General features: G+C 33.2%; 2 protein-coding genes across 6 annotated transcripts in view; one reads left to right on the top strand and one right to left on the bottom strand.

The window, feature by feature from the left end:
* LOC132748838 (probable E3 ubiquitin-protein ligase HERC4) overlaps positions 1 to 16,708 on the bottom strand; it is a 47,075-nt gene that overhangs the window by 29,068 nt on the left and 1,299 nt on the right. For all 5 annotated transcript variants that reach the window (XM_060738492.1, XM_060738488.1, XM_060738490.1 and 2 more), the window contains exons 2-5: positions 15,526 to 15,665; positions 10,609 to 10,771; positions 10,202 to 10,364; positions 549 to 619 (exon numbers count right to left, since the gene is read on the bottom strand). In XM_060738492.1, the coding sequence (XP_060594475.1) occupies positions 549 to 619; positions 10,202 to 10,364; positions 10,609 to 10,771; positions 15,526 to 15,597 (469 nt within the window). In that variant the 5' untranslated portion in view covers positions 15,598 to 15,665. The remainder of the gene's footprint in view (positions 1 to 548; positions 620 to 10,201; positions 10,365 to 10,608; positions 10,772 to 15,525; positions 15,666 to 16,708) is intronic.
* The window catches only part of LOC132748839 (interaptin-like), a 48,738-nt gene continuing 39,718 nt past the window's right edge, over positions 7,689 to 16,708 (top strand). The window contains exon 1 of the mRNA XM_060738493.1: positions 7,689 to 7,840. The gene's annotated coding sequence lies outside the window, so the exon portion shown is untranslated. The remainder of the gene's footprint in view (positions 7,841 to 16,708) is intronic.

A 16,708-nucleotide genomic window follows, 5' to 3' on the forward strand; every position in this document is an offset into this window, starting at 1 on the left:
TTAATTTTTTACTATATGTACATATAGTGAAAATAAATGACCCCAGGGCAGAGCCGATTTTGACCCCAGGGCTATAATTTGAACAATCTTGGTAAGGGTCTACCAGACAATGCCTTATGCAAAATATCTAAGCTCTAGGCCTTTTGGGTCTTTACAAGAAGATATTTTAAATTTATTCTTATAATTCCTTTTGGTTGCCATGGCAACCAGATTTCTGCATGGAATGAAATTCTTTGAACAAGTTTGGAAGCCCTTCACCCAAGGATCAATCCTGCCAAGTTTGGTGGAAATTGGACTAGTGGTTTTTAACAAGAAGATTTTTTAAGTTCACTATATAATCTATATAACACACACACAAACACACACACAGGTGAATTGCTATACAAAAATAAAGGTCAAAAACACACTGGGCTGATCTTAGTCAAATTGTGTCAAATATTGTGTGTCTGTCAAAACATTGCATACATTATCATAGCCATAAAGATGAACAATAGATACTTTGTTACTTCATGGTATTGAAATAGTTGTGAACATATTGCAGTACATACCATCAGTGAGTAACAAATTGTGATACCTTCCACAGCTAACTTGTACAATAGTACGAGGGAACTTGATCAGTCTGTAAAATAACATTGCAATTCAAATAAATTATACACAAACACTACAGGGGTTGCCTGAACTTAAATATACATAGAACATAATGTTGGCTATATACAAGTATATATAAAATGTTCATAAGATACTAATTCCTTATGTTGGCCATCAAAAACCTTGAATATAATATAGAAAAGGTCATGGTCCCAATGAGATTGTTATAAGTTTAAACTGAGTTTCATAACAAACTTGTAGACACTTAGCCAAACTTTATTCAACAAATAGAAAAAATGATAGTACAAATCTATTCCAGTATTTAAAGTCATGGGTATATAATTATCCTATATTTTCTTTTATGTACAGGTCAGCAGTTCCATGAAAACCATACTGCAGACTAAAAAGAGTGAAACGGTTCTGATAACACCTCATAAGACTTTCTATACACATGCTGTTCACTAACATGTAAAATTGGTCACATCATCTTAAGGAAGTCTTACTGTAATGCTTTCTTGCCAAAAAAATCTAACATCGGCCAATATCGTAGCAAATCAGTTATTTCCGAAATGTTATTTTTTCAAAATCTTGGGCATTAGATTATTTACAATCACTCATCCTTTATCGGTATATACTAAATTCAGTTTATAAACGATTAAAAATTATTGAATACTTTAGATTAAGAAAAATAACATTCCGGAAATGACCAATTTATTATGATGTTGGCCGATGTTAGAAATCCTTTTGTGGTAAAGCATTACAGTAAGACTACCTTATCATAAGTTAATTGTAAAAATGTTCTACTATTCCTGAAAATCATATTACTACAGACTATAGAGATAGTGATGTTGATGATCTTTATAAAGTTGACTGGGAGAGGAAAAAGTAGTTGTTGTTTTTGTAAATCTTATTCTGTTAGATCAACTTTTCATACAGTTAAGATGTTAAACATAACATATTATCATCACATAGAAAACTTTTTTCTTAATTGCCAGTCAAGCATCTCATAAACATAACTAACATATAAATTTGTAAATTACAAATTAAACAAGAGGGCCATGATGGCCCTGATGTCGCTCACCTGTATATAGGCCCCCCAGAGCGGGGCCAGTTTAAACCCCAGGGCTTTTATTTGAACAAACTTGGTATACACCCATTAGAAGATGTTTCATGCTAAATATCTAAGGTCTAGCTCGTTGGGTTTTTTAAAAGAAGTTTTCTTAGTTTTTTCTTTACACATACGAGGGTTGTTCGGGAAGTTCTGAGAATTGTTTTATAGCACACGTTGTAGTCGGGTTAGCGTAAATATAAATATATACGCATTTATTTCAATATATACCGTACAGTATCTGAAAATATCATCATCAAACACACAGAAACTAAAACATAATAAAAATAGTAAATAACCATATAACAAACACCCGGAGCACGCCGAAGTCATTAGCAACGTTATGCGACGTTAAAGTCCATCGATCGTCGCACCTTTTCAACGTAGTCACCTGCAATTTCGATGCATTTCCTGTGTCGGCTGATCCACTTATTAGTATTCCGTGTACAGTAGAAACTGATACGCAAAGTTCATCTGCAATAGCTCTAACTGTCGTTCTTCTGTCGCAATTTATCATGTCTTTTACCGAGTCTTTAATTGAACATGCAACAAAAAGACTGCTGACCGCATCTAGGATCATCTTCGATCGAGATTCTTCCTTTAAAACGAGCATGCCATCTATACACTGTAGCCGGACTGCATTTCTTGTATTTTCCTATAGAATTGATCATTTTCATTGTTTCTGTGGAAGACTTTTACAGAGTAACACAAAATTTCACGATACTTCGCAATTCAACGTCACCTATCGACGTCATGTTGTTAACTCAGTGGCTCTGGGCAACAACTTTAAAACAATGTTGATCCATTGATAATTTAAATAACGTTATGATATTTTCAGGAAATGATGTCCTGACGTTCCGCTGCTGACCAGCGTTTTCGCGCATTTTTTACGTTATCAAAATTACGAAATATTATTAGTGTAGCGCTTTATACCTTTCTTTAGAGTCGGACTGCTCCGGTGCGGCGTTATAGTGTTGCTATGGTTACTGCTATTTCCGGCTATTGTTGTCTGATTCTATTCAATTTTTAGGAATAGTTCCGTGATATGCTAATCTTAGTATGTGCAAAATATTACGTCGTAGAAACAAAAAATATAGGAGATATGACAAAATTCTCAAAACTTCCCGAACAACCCTCGTATATTTAAAAACAATGACACCCCTGGGGCAGGGCCAGTTTTGATCCCAGGGCTTTTATTTGAACAATCTTTGTAGACATTTACTAAAGATGTTTCATGCTTAATATATAAACTCTAGCTATTCAGGTTTTTTTCGAGGAAGATTTTTAAGTTTTTGCTATACACATATAAGGAAAAGGGGCGGGGCCAATTTTGATCCCAGGGCTCTTATTTGAACAAACTTGGTAGACATCCATTAGAACATGTTTCATGCCAAATAGCTTAAATCTAGCTCTTTGTGTTCTTTAAAAGAAGATTTTTAAGTTTTTACTATATTTATATAGGGAAAATCAATGACCCCTTGGGGCAGGGCCAATTTTGACCCCAGGGCTCTTATTTGAACAAACTTGGTAGACATCCATTAGAACATGTTTCATGCTAAATATCTTAGATCTAGCTCTTTGTGTTCTTTAAACAAGAGCTGTCGGTAGGACAGCAACGCTCGACTATTCTTAGTGCTTGATAGTAAAAAAAATGCTTGATACAGTTACCTCCTCCTGTTTACAGGTTGGGGTAATGATGGTGAACAAGTGTGCAAAGTTTCAAAGCCATATGTCAATAAACTTTGAAAATATTTGAGGTATTACAAAAACTTTAACGTAAATTCTAAGTCGAAAAAGGGGCATAATTCTGTCAAAATGCTTGATAGAGTTACCTCCTCCTGTCTACAGGTTGGGGTCATGATGGTGAACAAGTGTGCAAAGTTTCAAAGCCATATGTCAATGGACTTTGAAAATATTTGAACTATTACAAAAACTTTAACATAAGTGGTTACGCCGACGCAGACGCCGACGCTCGGGTGACTGCAATAGCTCTACTTATTCTTATTGAATAGTCGAGCTAAAAAAGATTTTTAAGTTTTTACTATATGCATATAGGAAAAATCAATGACCCCCTGGGGCGGGGCCAATTTTGACCCCAGGGCTTTTATTTGAACAAACTTGGAAGACACCCATTAGAATATGTTTCATGCTAAATATCTTAGCTCTAGCTCTTTGGGTTCTTTAAAAGAAGATTTTTTAAGTTTTTACTATATACATATAGGGAAAATCAATGACCCCCTGGGGCAGGGCCAATTTTGACCCCAGGGCTTTTATTTGAACAAACTTGGTAGACACTCACTAGAAGATGTTTCATGCCAAATATCTAAGCTCTAGCTCTTTGGGTTTTTTAGAAGAAGATATTTAAAGTTTTTTTCTTTTGGTTGCCATGGCAACCAGAGTTCTGCATGGAATTAAAGTCTTTGAACAATTTTCAAAGGTGACCACCAAAGGAACATTCCTGTGAAGTTTGGATGAAATTGGCTTAGTGGTTTATGAGGAGATGTTATTTATAGTAAAAGTTTACGGACGACGGACAGGCGGACGCCCGACAAAAAGCGATCACAAAAGCTCACCCTGTCACAAAGTGACAGGTGAGCTAAAAAAAAAAATAACTAACATATAAAGCACATATTTTGCACTACTTAAATACAAGGATTTTATTTCAGAATATTAAAATAAACATGAGACGTGATATCTTTTTCTTTTTGGCAATAAGAAAGAAATGTTAGCAGCTGAATGCAGCCACACCTGTACGAAATTTTCTGCACGGAAATGGGGCGGAATTCAATGGCAGATTCCGCCCAGAAATTGAAATTCTCCCCCAAATATACAAGTGTTAAACCATTTGCTTTTGGCACGGATTCCGGCCGGATTCCAGGCGGAAACGGGACGGATTCTGGGCGGAATTGGGACGAAATATGCAAATGAGTTGGAGCGGAATCTTGGGGCGGAATTTTGAAGCGGAATCTTGGGGCGGAATTTCGGAACGGAATTGTCAAAAAGGATTCTGGGCGGAATTCTGGGACAGAATTCATGGGGGCGGAATTTTTATGAGTTTAACATGATCACATTTTTTGGGATAAAATTATCAATAATGTATCACATTAATTTTTCTTTCATAAAATTTAATACATATCCTTTAGTCCAAATACAGAATAGAATACCTTACATTCACTATAACACACAGTTTTTTTTAGCTGCAGGTTTTGGTAGGTACTGGTTTTCTTAGAATCCAACACTTTGTTTTTTGCAATTATTTTGCTGTGAATGTTTTAATCATAAATTTGTTTCAAATGTTTCTGATTATTTAAATACTATTTCTTTAATTGATGTCTGTTTTAAGTCCACTGCCTGTGTTTCCTAGAACTTCTTGTGGTTGTGTTCACCTTTAATAATAAAATTTATAATAAATTAAACAAAAATGTTGTAATGATTTATGATTCATTGCATAATTATGTGCAGTTATATTTCATATTTTTTGATAACATCAAATTTTATGTTTCAACAGTATTAAATTAAATATTAACTGTGCTTTTGCATATTCAAAAATACTAAAGCTTACACAGTATCTTATTTCAGTGCACAAGTGTTTAGAATTGCTCTGTATAAGAATTAATTAACTGCTTTATTTGTGACACTATTTATTACTGGTTTAATTTATTTTTCAAGGAAAGATGTTGAATAGTAAAGTATTGAGATTTAAAAATATACCTTTTCAGGATTAATACTGCACATCTTTATTGAAATACCTTGCATCTCACAGTCAGCACTTAAGTCCCAGCCTGCAAATATGAGTGTAAAATGTAATGTTAGATTGTTCCATTGGAAACACAACACATACATGTAAAATAATAAATGATTATGATGACCCTGTTCAACTGTACAAAACTTCTGAATTTGTACCATTTATTCCTATTTAATCAAATTGATTTAATTTGTTTAATTTCCAGGAAATGAAAAAGATCAGTTACTACTAAAATTTTGCTTTTATTATACAATATACACATTCATTATATAGAATCATTGAATAATTTATATCTTACAAATTATACAAGTATTAAAGATTTAAAACAATTATCAGAAAAAAAACAAATGTACGAAGTTGAAAATATAAAAACAACATTGACCTCTTGCTACAAATTTTAGTTTGCTACCATTGATAGTTTGATATAAAACCTGTTTCTGCATTAATGTAACTAAAGGTTTATAATTACCTTAGATTATGTTGTACATCTCCTTGTCCCATGTTATCACACTTATTTATCATACAAATACTAAAACACTTTGAGATCTTGAACAAAACTATATCTCCAAAATTGTTAAAATATCAAGTTCATCCTCTGTAATTTGCACTCTTTTTGCTGACCCAGATATCTTAGAATTCAAAATTCACAACTGTATAACTGCATGGACAGGTCAATCATTATGTAAAACAGGGTTAATTTACTCATCATCTTAACTTTCATTTATTGAATGTAAAAAATATATTCAAGTAACAAATAAATATATAGATAGAATTTAAAAATCATTACAAATTTTTGTACAAAAGAAAATTGCAATGTCCTAGACAAATTCTGCTTATATATTTATAATGTTATCTCTCCAAAATAATTCAATGGAATAGTCCGATCTGTTGGAATGACCAGTTGAGTAAATTAGTCATGCATAGATCCGTGGGAAACTGCTGGTCAGTTGAGTTTTATCAGAGCTCTGATCTGTGTAGTGTAAACTCTCTGTGTATAAAACTATTTACCTAAATAAAAGCAATTATTGGGCATATTGGTTGATCAATTTTATATAGTTTAAAAGGGCATAATATATGAGATTATTTCATGCACTGTTTTTGTTTTTTTAATTTTTTTTATTATTATTTTTTTATAACAAAATCATGAATTCTTAGAATTTAAAATGGCAAGCACACTATCTTGTCCTGTGGCTGTCCTATATTCTACAGTATATTCAAATTTAAACAGCATTCTTATTTCAATGTTGCTTTCAGATGATGTCATAAATTCATAATACAGTACATGTATATACAAGCTGTATGAAAAACCTTTATATTATAAACTTAAGCATTTTGGAGGTGAATGTTTTCAAGTTCTACACTAAGATTATTACAGTTGTTTTTCAGTAAAAAAAAAATTTTCTAAATTAGTCTGACAAATAATATATCATTTGCCATAATATCTAAAAAGAAGGCCTATTTTAATGTCTAAAAAAATAAACATATTTATTCTAAAAATACACCTGTAATTATTGGTCAAGTATCATGCTTCAAAAAAAAAAATAAGTACAGTTCGTAAAATTTCAATGTCCGCAAGTGCAAAAACAAGAGTACAATTATGATTTAGACATCTTATATGTGAAATTCTGTTCAAGAAAAATGTTTAAGTATAGAATTCCGCCCATAGTGAAGACCATTCCTTCCCAAGAAAATTTCAAAGTTGAAAATTCTGTCCAAGATGAAATGTTTAAGTATAAATTCTGCTCCAAATAAAATTCCAGCCGGAATTTTTCTAGTTTTCCGCCCAGAAAAGTGAACAAAATATTTTTCTTGTGAGACGGAATGACACGGAATTTGCGTTTCCGTCCCTGGTCCGCCCAGAAATCACTGATTCCGTGTCAATTCCGTGCCAATTCCGCCCAGAATCCGTGCCAAAATTTCGTACAGGCAAGTGAATACCGGTATATGATACATGAAATCTTCACAATACAATGTTTCAATATTGTTATGTATTTCACTTAACAAAGACAAACAACCCCAATGTTATCTCCGACATCTTTATATATAACAATGTGAAACTGTATCTCCTTACCAAATCATTTATTTAACCCATTCAAATACTGTAATACATAAATACATGTAGATATACAGGGAAATTTACTATGATTGGAAGACTAACCTCCAGGATCCTAATCTATAAATACCAAACAAACATATATAAATAACATCACTCAACTTCCCTCTTATTCCTACTTGACTTATTATATCTCAACAGGAAATATTTTCTTCCATATTTTCTTTTTCTTAAAAAAGTCACTTAAAGATATATCATATGGGGAAATATAAAAATCTAAGTATTTAGACAAGACTTGTTATAAAGGAAAGAGACTGGCAGAAATTCCCCAAATACAAATATTGAGGTAGGAATATGTTAGTTACATGAGATAATTTCAAAGCATAAAAAATAACTACTTTTAAATCATTGTACCAATATCAAAATGTCATGTTTAATCAAAGTGCACGATACAGAATGATGTTGATGTTTGTTTTATCCTTGATAAATTCATGATTTATACATACCAATTATTAAAAGCAACAAATTCTTATCATTAAAATGTAATTAAATGATAATGTTATATTTACATGTGGTAAATGATGCACATATAATATATATAATACTAGTAAATTAAAATGTAACTTAATTACTATACTAAAGAAAGGAACAAAAATTATTTTTACCATACATATGATATTCTATTAAACAGTGTAACAGACTTGTACAATGTAATGTTTACTTTACTAGGCCTATAATGTCCATTTTACTAGCCCTATAATGTTCACTTTACTAGGCCTATAATGTCCATTTTACTAGCCCTATAATGTCCATTTTACTAGGCCTATAATGTCCATTTTACTAGGCCTATAATGTCCATTTTACTAGGCCTATAATGTTCACTTTACTAGGCCTATAATGTTCACTTTACTAGGCCTATAATGTTCAATTTACTAGGCCTATAATGTTCACTTTACTAGCCCTATAATGTTCACTTTACTAGCCCTATAATGTTCACTTTACTAGCCCTATAATGTTCACTTTACTAGCCCTATAATGTTCACTTTACTAGCCCTATAATGTTCACTTTACTAGCCCTATAATGTTCACTTTACTAGGCCTATAATGTCCATTTTACTAGGCCTATAATGTCCATTTTACTAGGCCTATAATGTCCATTTTACTAGGCCTATAATGTCCATTTTACTAGGCCTATAATGTCCATTTTACTAGGCCTATAATGTCCATTTTACTAGGCCTATAATGTCCATTTTACTAGGCCTATAATGTCCATTTTACTAGCCCTATAATGTCCATTTTACTAGGCCTATAATGTCCATTTTACTAGGCCTATAATGTCCATTTTACTAGGCCTATAATGTCCATTTTACTAGGCCTATAATGTCCATTTTACTAGGCCTATAATGTTCATTTTACTAGGCCTATAATGTTCATTTATGAGGCCTATAATGTTCATTTAACTAGGCCTATAAGGTATATTTTACTAGGTTTATGTTTACTTTACTAGGCCTATAATGTCCATTTTACTAGGTTATGATGTTCACTTCACTAGGCCTATGATGTTCACTTTACTAGGCCTATAATGTTCATTTTACTAGGTTATGATGTTCACTTCACTAGGTCTATAATGTTCACTTCACTAGGCCTATATTGTTCACTTCACTAGGCCTAAGATGTTCACTTTACTAGGCCTATGATATTCACTTTACTAGGCCTATAATGTTCATTTTACTTGGCCTATAATGTTCATTATACTAGGCCTATAATGTTCATTATACTAGCCCTATGATGTTCACTTTATGAGGCCTATAATGTTCATTTTACTAGGCTTATAAGGTACATTTTACTAGGTCTATGTTTACTTTACTAGGCCTATAATGTCCATTTTACTAGGTTATGATGTTCACTTTACTAGGCCTATGATGTTCACTTCACTAGGCCTAAGATATTCACTTTACTAAGCCTATGATATTCACTTTACTAGGCCTATAATGTTCATTTTACTAGGCCTATAATGTTCACTTCACTAGGCCTATGATGTTCACTTTACTAGGCCTATGATATTCACTTTACTAGACCTATAATGTTCATTTTACTAGGCCTATAATGTTCACTTCACTAGGCCTATGATGTTCACTTTACTAGGCCTATAATGTTCATTATACTAGCCCTATGATTTTCACTTTATTAGGCCTATAATGTTCACTTTACTAGGTCCATAATTCTAACTTCACTAGGCCTATCATGTTTAATTTACTAGGCATATAATGCACACTTCACTAAACCTTTATTTTCCTCATTTTCCTCATTTGGCCGGTATCTTTCTATTTACCAAGCCTATAATGTTTACCTCATTAGGCCTATATTATTTAGTTTATCAGGCATATAATGTTCTGTTTACCTAACATAAATTGATCAGTTTTCAATGCAAAAATGTTTAGTTTACCATGCATAGAATGCTCAATTTACCTTGCATATATGATACAGTTTACCAGACAAATAATAAACATGTAGTTTATGGCCTATAATGTTGATGTTACCAAGCATATACAGTTCAGCAGACCGAGAATACAATATTCCTCTTACCAAGCATATACAGTTCAGTGTACCAGGCCTATATTGTTTACGAAAAATAACAAGTAATCATCAATGGTTATGATAAAGGGTAGATATTTACTAAATAATGTAAAAATATCACATTTCATACTTGGGTTTCCTGCAAAGCTCTGGTTCAAGTTGACCTCTACCAAGTTGACCGTGTGAGTTATCTCCCCAACTGAACAACTCACCAGCTTCTGTCAAACACACACTGTGACTGGTACCAACACTTGCATATTTAACTGTTTGTGCTTTCAATTCATCAATTTGTTCTGAAACCATACATGTACTCTAAATTATAACTGATATTCACTCGCCAAATTTATATGTAGGTTTCTTCCAAAATGTTACATAAAACCTATATCTATCTTTAACCAATTACAACAGGAAATATTCATATTTCATTTAAACTACCAAAGTTGGCAAAATCAATCTGGAATTTTCTTAACCATTACTTTCAGAAATTAAAAATTCTTGTACAATATATATTCCTAAACCTTGAAATTAGAGGCTTACCTGGTATAGAAGTTCTTTTACTATGTCCAAGTTGTCCATAATCATTGTTTCCACAGGAATATAAACTGCCATCTTTGATTACAAACAAAGTATGTGATTCTCCACAAACAATTTGAGCAATATCCCCTTTTGGTGGATCCTTCACTATCATAGGCTCTGTGACCTTAAAAAAACAAATACAGTTGCATCCACTGTATATAATGATACAACAGAATGATATCATACATTTGTATAACACTAAGTAGCCATATATCTTAAATTGATGTAAAATTTCAAAATAATTAATAATATCTATCACTTAGGAAAACAGCTATAATTTAAATAAGTTAATAACTCATAGCAGCATCACACAATAAAATAGAGTGAAATAAGAATCCCTAAAGAAAGGCCAACGCAACAAAATTGAAAATGTGCAGGCTCGGTTTGATTGAGCCTGTTCATGGACGGTACTGTCAAGTGCAAACTACCGTCCACGCCCCCTAGCACCGGCTTAAGCAGAATTCAACATTTAACATGATCTGGTAAAATTTAGAATTTTGAAACATCCGCAGATGTGTTCATATGGCGGTTATCATGGAACCTTCAATGTGACACGTTAGTGCCATTCCATGAAAAGCGGCATATGGTCCCAAAGTAAAAAAATGCTTGTGCCCTAAACGAGAAAACAATGGGCTGAACTAAATAAAATGGAATTTTGAAAGGGGATCTGAGGTTATGAAGCCTGCATATCACAGATATAACATCAAAAGACAAATTTAAAAAGCAGGCCTCTCATCCTAAGGGTGATTAACAGTATTCAAGTGAGGAATACTGGAACCACCCAACAAGAAAGATGCCGAATTGATAGAACTAAAATACCACAAGCACAACAATGATGTCGTGCTGAACGATCTCTAAGGATCGGAAATATAACATCCCTGATTGAATGTACGGGGCGACTTTTTACAGCCTCCACACGGCACAAACAACGCTGATGTGGCGATAAAATAGAGTGAAATAAGAATCCCTAAAGAAAGGCCAATGTGACAAAATTGAAAATGTTGCAGGCTCGGTTTGATTGAGCCTGTTCATGGACAGTACTGTCAAGTGCAAACTACCGTCCACGCCCCCTAGCACCGGCTTAAGCAGAATTCAACATTTAACACGATCTAGTAAAATTTAGAATTTTGAAACATCTGCAGATGTGTTCATATGGCGGTTATCATGGAACCTTCAATGTGACACGTTAGTGCCATTCCATGAAAAGCGGCATATGGTCCCCAAGTAAAAAAATGCGTGTGCCCGAAACGAGAAAACAATGGGCGGAACTAAATAAAATGGAATTTTGAAAGGAGATCTGAGGTTATGAAGCCTGCATATCACAGATATAATGTCAAAAGACACATTTAACAAGAGCTGTCCGTAAGACAGCGCGCTCGACTTTTTTATTGCTTGCCAATAAAAAAAGTTTTTGCAGTAAAAGGCAATACAAATTCAAATAAAATCTTTGACAGAATTACCTTCTCCTGGACATGTTTGGGAATCATGATTGTAAACAAGTATTCCAACTTTCAAATTAATATCTCAAACAGTTCAGTCAAAAAGTGGACTGGTACTAAAAACTTAACCAAGATTCTAAGTCGATAAAAGGCCTTAATTTTTAAAACAAATCCTTGACAGAGTTACCTTCTCTTGCGTACAGATGGGGTAATGATGTGAAATAGCATTAAAAGTTTCAAAGCAATATCTCAAAGGGTTAAGGCAATAAGTGGATTTTACCATATTCAATGTATTTTTCTAAGTCAAAAGGGGGCATAATTCTGTCAAAAAAACCTTGACAGAGTTATGTCCTCTTGTCTGTTGATGAAGGTCGTGATGGTAAACAAGTATGGTCAGTTTCAAAGCAATACCTCCAATGGTTTTGAAATAAAGTGAGGTGGTACAAAAAACTTAACCAAGCTCAATACACTTTCTTAGTCAAAAAAGGGCCATAATTCTGTCAAAAACCTTGACAGAGTTATGTACTCTTGTCTGTAGATGGAGGTTATGATGGTGAACAAGTATGGTAAGTTTCAAAGCCATACTTGTAATACTTCTGAAATAAAGTGGGGTGGTACGAAAAACTTAACCAAGGTGTGACGCCAACGCCGACGCCGACGCCGGGGCGAGTAGGATAGCTCCCCTTTTCATAGAAAAGTCGAGCTAAAAAGCAGGCCTCATATCCTAGGGGTGATTAAACAGTATTCAAGTGAGGAATACTGGAACCACCCAACAAGAAAGAACACTGCAATACAAATGCTTTTTATTGTTTCTATAATTCAATAATTTCTTGTAATTAAGACAAACATTAAAGGGTCTCCACTGAGGTTTTTTCACATGACAGGAATTTAAGAGATTTATGTATAATGTCATGGAGGTCTGGACCAATAAATTGTAAGCAAAATTTCAGTTTATTCGCTGTTTTTTTCCCCAGCAATATTAATAATTTAATTTGTGAACAAGAACACCCAATTAAGAAACATGTCTGAAAAATATTTTATGTTTGTTTTCCTTGTGATACTTTATGACCTCCAAGGTGGGAACATTTTTACCCTAGGTGAATGATTCTTAAAACTTTAATAGAGGGCTACAGTAGGCAATTGCCATGTACAATGTAATGTTCACTTTATGTCAAATATAGAGGCATAGTTGTTATCCACAAAAGATGAGACAGGGTTCATAGAGACATCCAATGCCAAAATTCAAGCACTATTTAAGCACTATTTAAGCATGTATTCCCATTTTTAAGCACATTTGTTGCACATATATCAACAAAATATTCAACCTAAGAAGGATAGTTTTTACACAAGTTTTTCTTGAATCATACACATTTTCTGGCCAAGTTAAGGTTTTATAGAAGAACAACAAAGGGTGCATCAAATACAAATTAGTTCAAAACAAGTGCAAATTGACCACGTACTGTTATCTTGAGCAAACATTTCATTGATTTTGATACTAAATTGGATCATTTTTTTTATTTTGTTAACTGTTGATTTTTATCGGCACTATGTCATTCAATCATTTTCAAGCATATTTTCAGCAAATAAGCACTTTTTAAGCACTTTTCAGACAGTAATCAAATTCAAGGACTTTTAAGCACTATTTTACATTTTTTAAGCACTTTTTAAGACAGGGACTCAAATTTAAGCACTTATTAAGACGGTACGAACCATGTGAGATGTGTTTTCCTATACCTCAGTCTAAATAAAGCAAGACGTGACTACCGCTGGGGGGGCCAATTTTGAGCTGGGGTCATGATTAATATAACATTTGTAGCTTTTGAAAAGTAGTGTAAAGTAAGTAAGTAAAGGCTTTATTTATCAAGGCTACACATTTGGTTTCCCAATCTTCCATGTTGGCCTCTATGAAACATAATTTACAATATATACAACTACAATATTACAAAAACAAGAGCTGTCGGTAGGACAGCATGCTCGACTATTCTTAGTGCTTGATAGTAAAAAAAATGCCTGATACAGTTACCTCCTCCTGTTTACAGGTTGGGGTCATGATGTTGAACAAGTGTGCAAAGTTTCAAAGCCATATGTCAATGGACTTTGAAAATATTTGAACTATTACAAAAACTTTAACGTAAATTCTAAGTCGAAAAAGGGGCATAATTCTGTCAAAATGCTTAATAGAGTTACCTCCTGCTGTCTACAGGTTGGGGTCATGATGTTGAACAAGTGTGCAAAGTTTCAAAGCCATATGTCTATGGACTTTGAAAAATATTTGAACTATTACAAAAACTTGAACGTAAATTCTAAGTCGAAAAAGGGGCATAATTCTGTCAAAATGCTTGATAGAGTTACCTCCTCCTGTTTACAGGTTGGGGTCATGATGGTGAACAAGTGTGCAAAGTTTCAAAGCCATATGTCAATGGACTTTGAAAATATTTGAACTATTACAAAAACTTTAACGTAAATTCTAAAGTCGAAAAAGGGGCATAATTCTGTCAAAAATACTTGATAGAGTTACCTCCTCCTGTCTACAGGTTGGGGTCATGATGGTGAACAAGTGTGCAAAGTTTCAAAGCCATATGTCAATGGACTTTGAAAATATTTGAACTATTACAAAAACTTTAACGTAAATTCTAAGTCGAAAAAGGGGCATAATTCTGTCAAAATGCTTGGTAGAGTTACCTCCTCCTGTCTACAGGTTGGGGTCATGATGGTGAACAAGTGTGCAAAGTTTCAAAGCCATATGTCAATGGACTTTGAAAATATTTGAACTATTACAAAAACTTTAACATAAGTGGTTACGCCGACGCCGACGCTCGGGTGACTGCAATAGCTCTACTTATTCTTATCGAATAGTCGAGCTAATAATTGCAACAACATTGTGTTACAATGTACATTGAAATTGTCAGAACAAGAAATACATGTTAAATATATACAGTCCATTCATAGCATAATATATGTCAAAGAAGTACATATCAAATGAAATAATAAGTGTGACCACACAATTTTAAAATTCATACAAAATGTAACCTTAATCTGAGGATGTCCTGCATTCTGCACATCATCTCATTATAAGTAACATTTCTGTCTTTTTTGATACTTTCTTTTATTCAGTAGAGGGCCATTGGCCCTTTATTCTATTGTGACTCTTTTTTCTCTTTTGTTTAGTTTACAGTAAGATGGCCTTTATGCAAATGGATGAACAACCGTGTGCATAACAATATAAGGCAAATTGATATTACACATGAATGTCTGTGTATATATAAATCAGATAAAGTCAGGCCAAACCAGTCCCCTAAAATGTTCTTTATAATCATAAATCATACAGTTTTTCAAAAAAAATGTTTGTGAAAAAAACACTACAAATTGTTAACAACTATACAAAAGTATTTCTCAGTCACTCTCAAGAACCTTTAATACTGAGATGCTTTCGTCTAACCTTTTGTTGTTCTAAATTGCCAATTCCAAGCTGCCCTGATTGGTTACTGCCCCAACAAAATAGTCTGCTCATCTCCCCTGCCTTAAAGTTATGAAGAACTTCTTGTGTAGGTTATCTAACTTGATATATTGATCATTACACTGTGAAAAAAAAGATAGCAAAATATGCACTGTAAATTGGTAATCAGTGATTCTTCTCATGCATTTTACAAATAAATATCATCTGTTTCCTCTAGGCAAGAAAGTATGATATTCCTAAAAAGAAGCACCCTCAATATTTATTCATGTCATTCTATCAGAGGTGATTAACATCATGTGATGTAAGACAGGTTGATTGAAATAATTATTGCCAAAATCTCTGAACAATTCACAGTATGCTGGTAGATATAGGTTATAAAATCACAGTTTTTCTACCTGTTTCTTTAAAGTTTTAAGGCTTCGTAAATTCAATCAGCCATAGAATAGAATAAACTTTAAAAGCTATGTTAAGTAAGGACAATAAGTCATGTTGTTTGGTAAATATACCTGAAACATTCGCCGAATCCTGTAGATTTCATCACCTCACATTTAGCGGTAATTTTCAGTGTTTGACCACTAATAATAGTCAGCAGGCAGATTAAATTCATGCTGGCCAGTTGTTGACACCTTCGCTCAGGAAGCCACAGGGGGTAAACAATTAATCTTTTAATTGATCAAAATTACTGCCGATAATTGTTAGTTGGAAGAGGCACATATATTTACCAATCAAAGGATTAGTGTCACCATTTACTGTATATTGCAATGCTGTATGGGGATTATCGTTTGTTAATTGCGTTCATAACTTGACAATAAGATTATATAAAAATGTTTTTCTGGCTGGAAAGTAGATTATTTTAGATTTTTATTTTTACCGTGACATAAATCATCACCGGGATGTCTCCAACCAGCTTATTTTATAATATTATCATTTAGTTTCTAGATAGGAATGGATGTTGCTTTATTTGTGAAGTTTTGTTTTTGCTTATCTTCCCAGCTCAACTCAAGCTAGCTACATGAGTTCAACTGTTGACTTACATGTATAATCCCCTCTGTCTTTGTGTATCTGTTTGATAACCCATAGTCTTTCATATTTAAATTAGATAAAAACTGTTTTTTTTTAATTATTTATTTAACTATTCATTTAACTTTTAATTGTTAAATCAGTA

The sequence above is a fragment of the Ruditapes philippinarum genome, unplaced genomic scaffold, assembly GCF_026571515.1.
Source record: "Ruditapes philippinarum isolate M1 unplaced genomic scaffold, ASM2657151v2 ctg2245_1_1_1_1, whole genome shotgun sequence".
Classification (NCBI taxonomy): domain Eukaryota; kingdom Metazoa; phylum Mollusca; class Bivalvia; order Venerida; family Veneridae; genus Ruditapes; species Ruditapes philippinarum.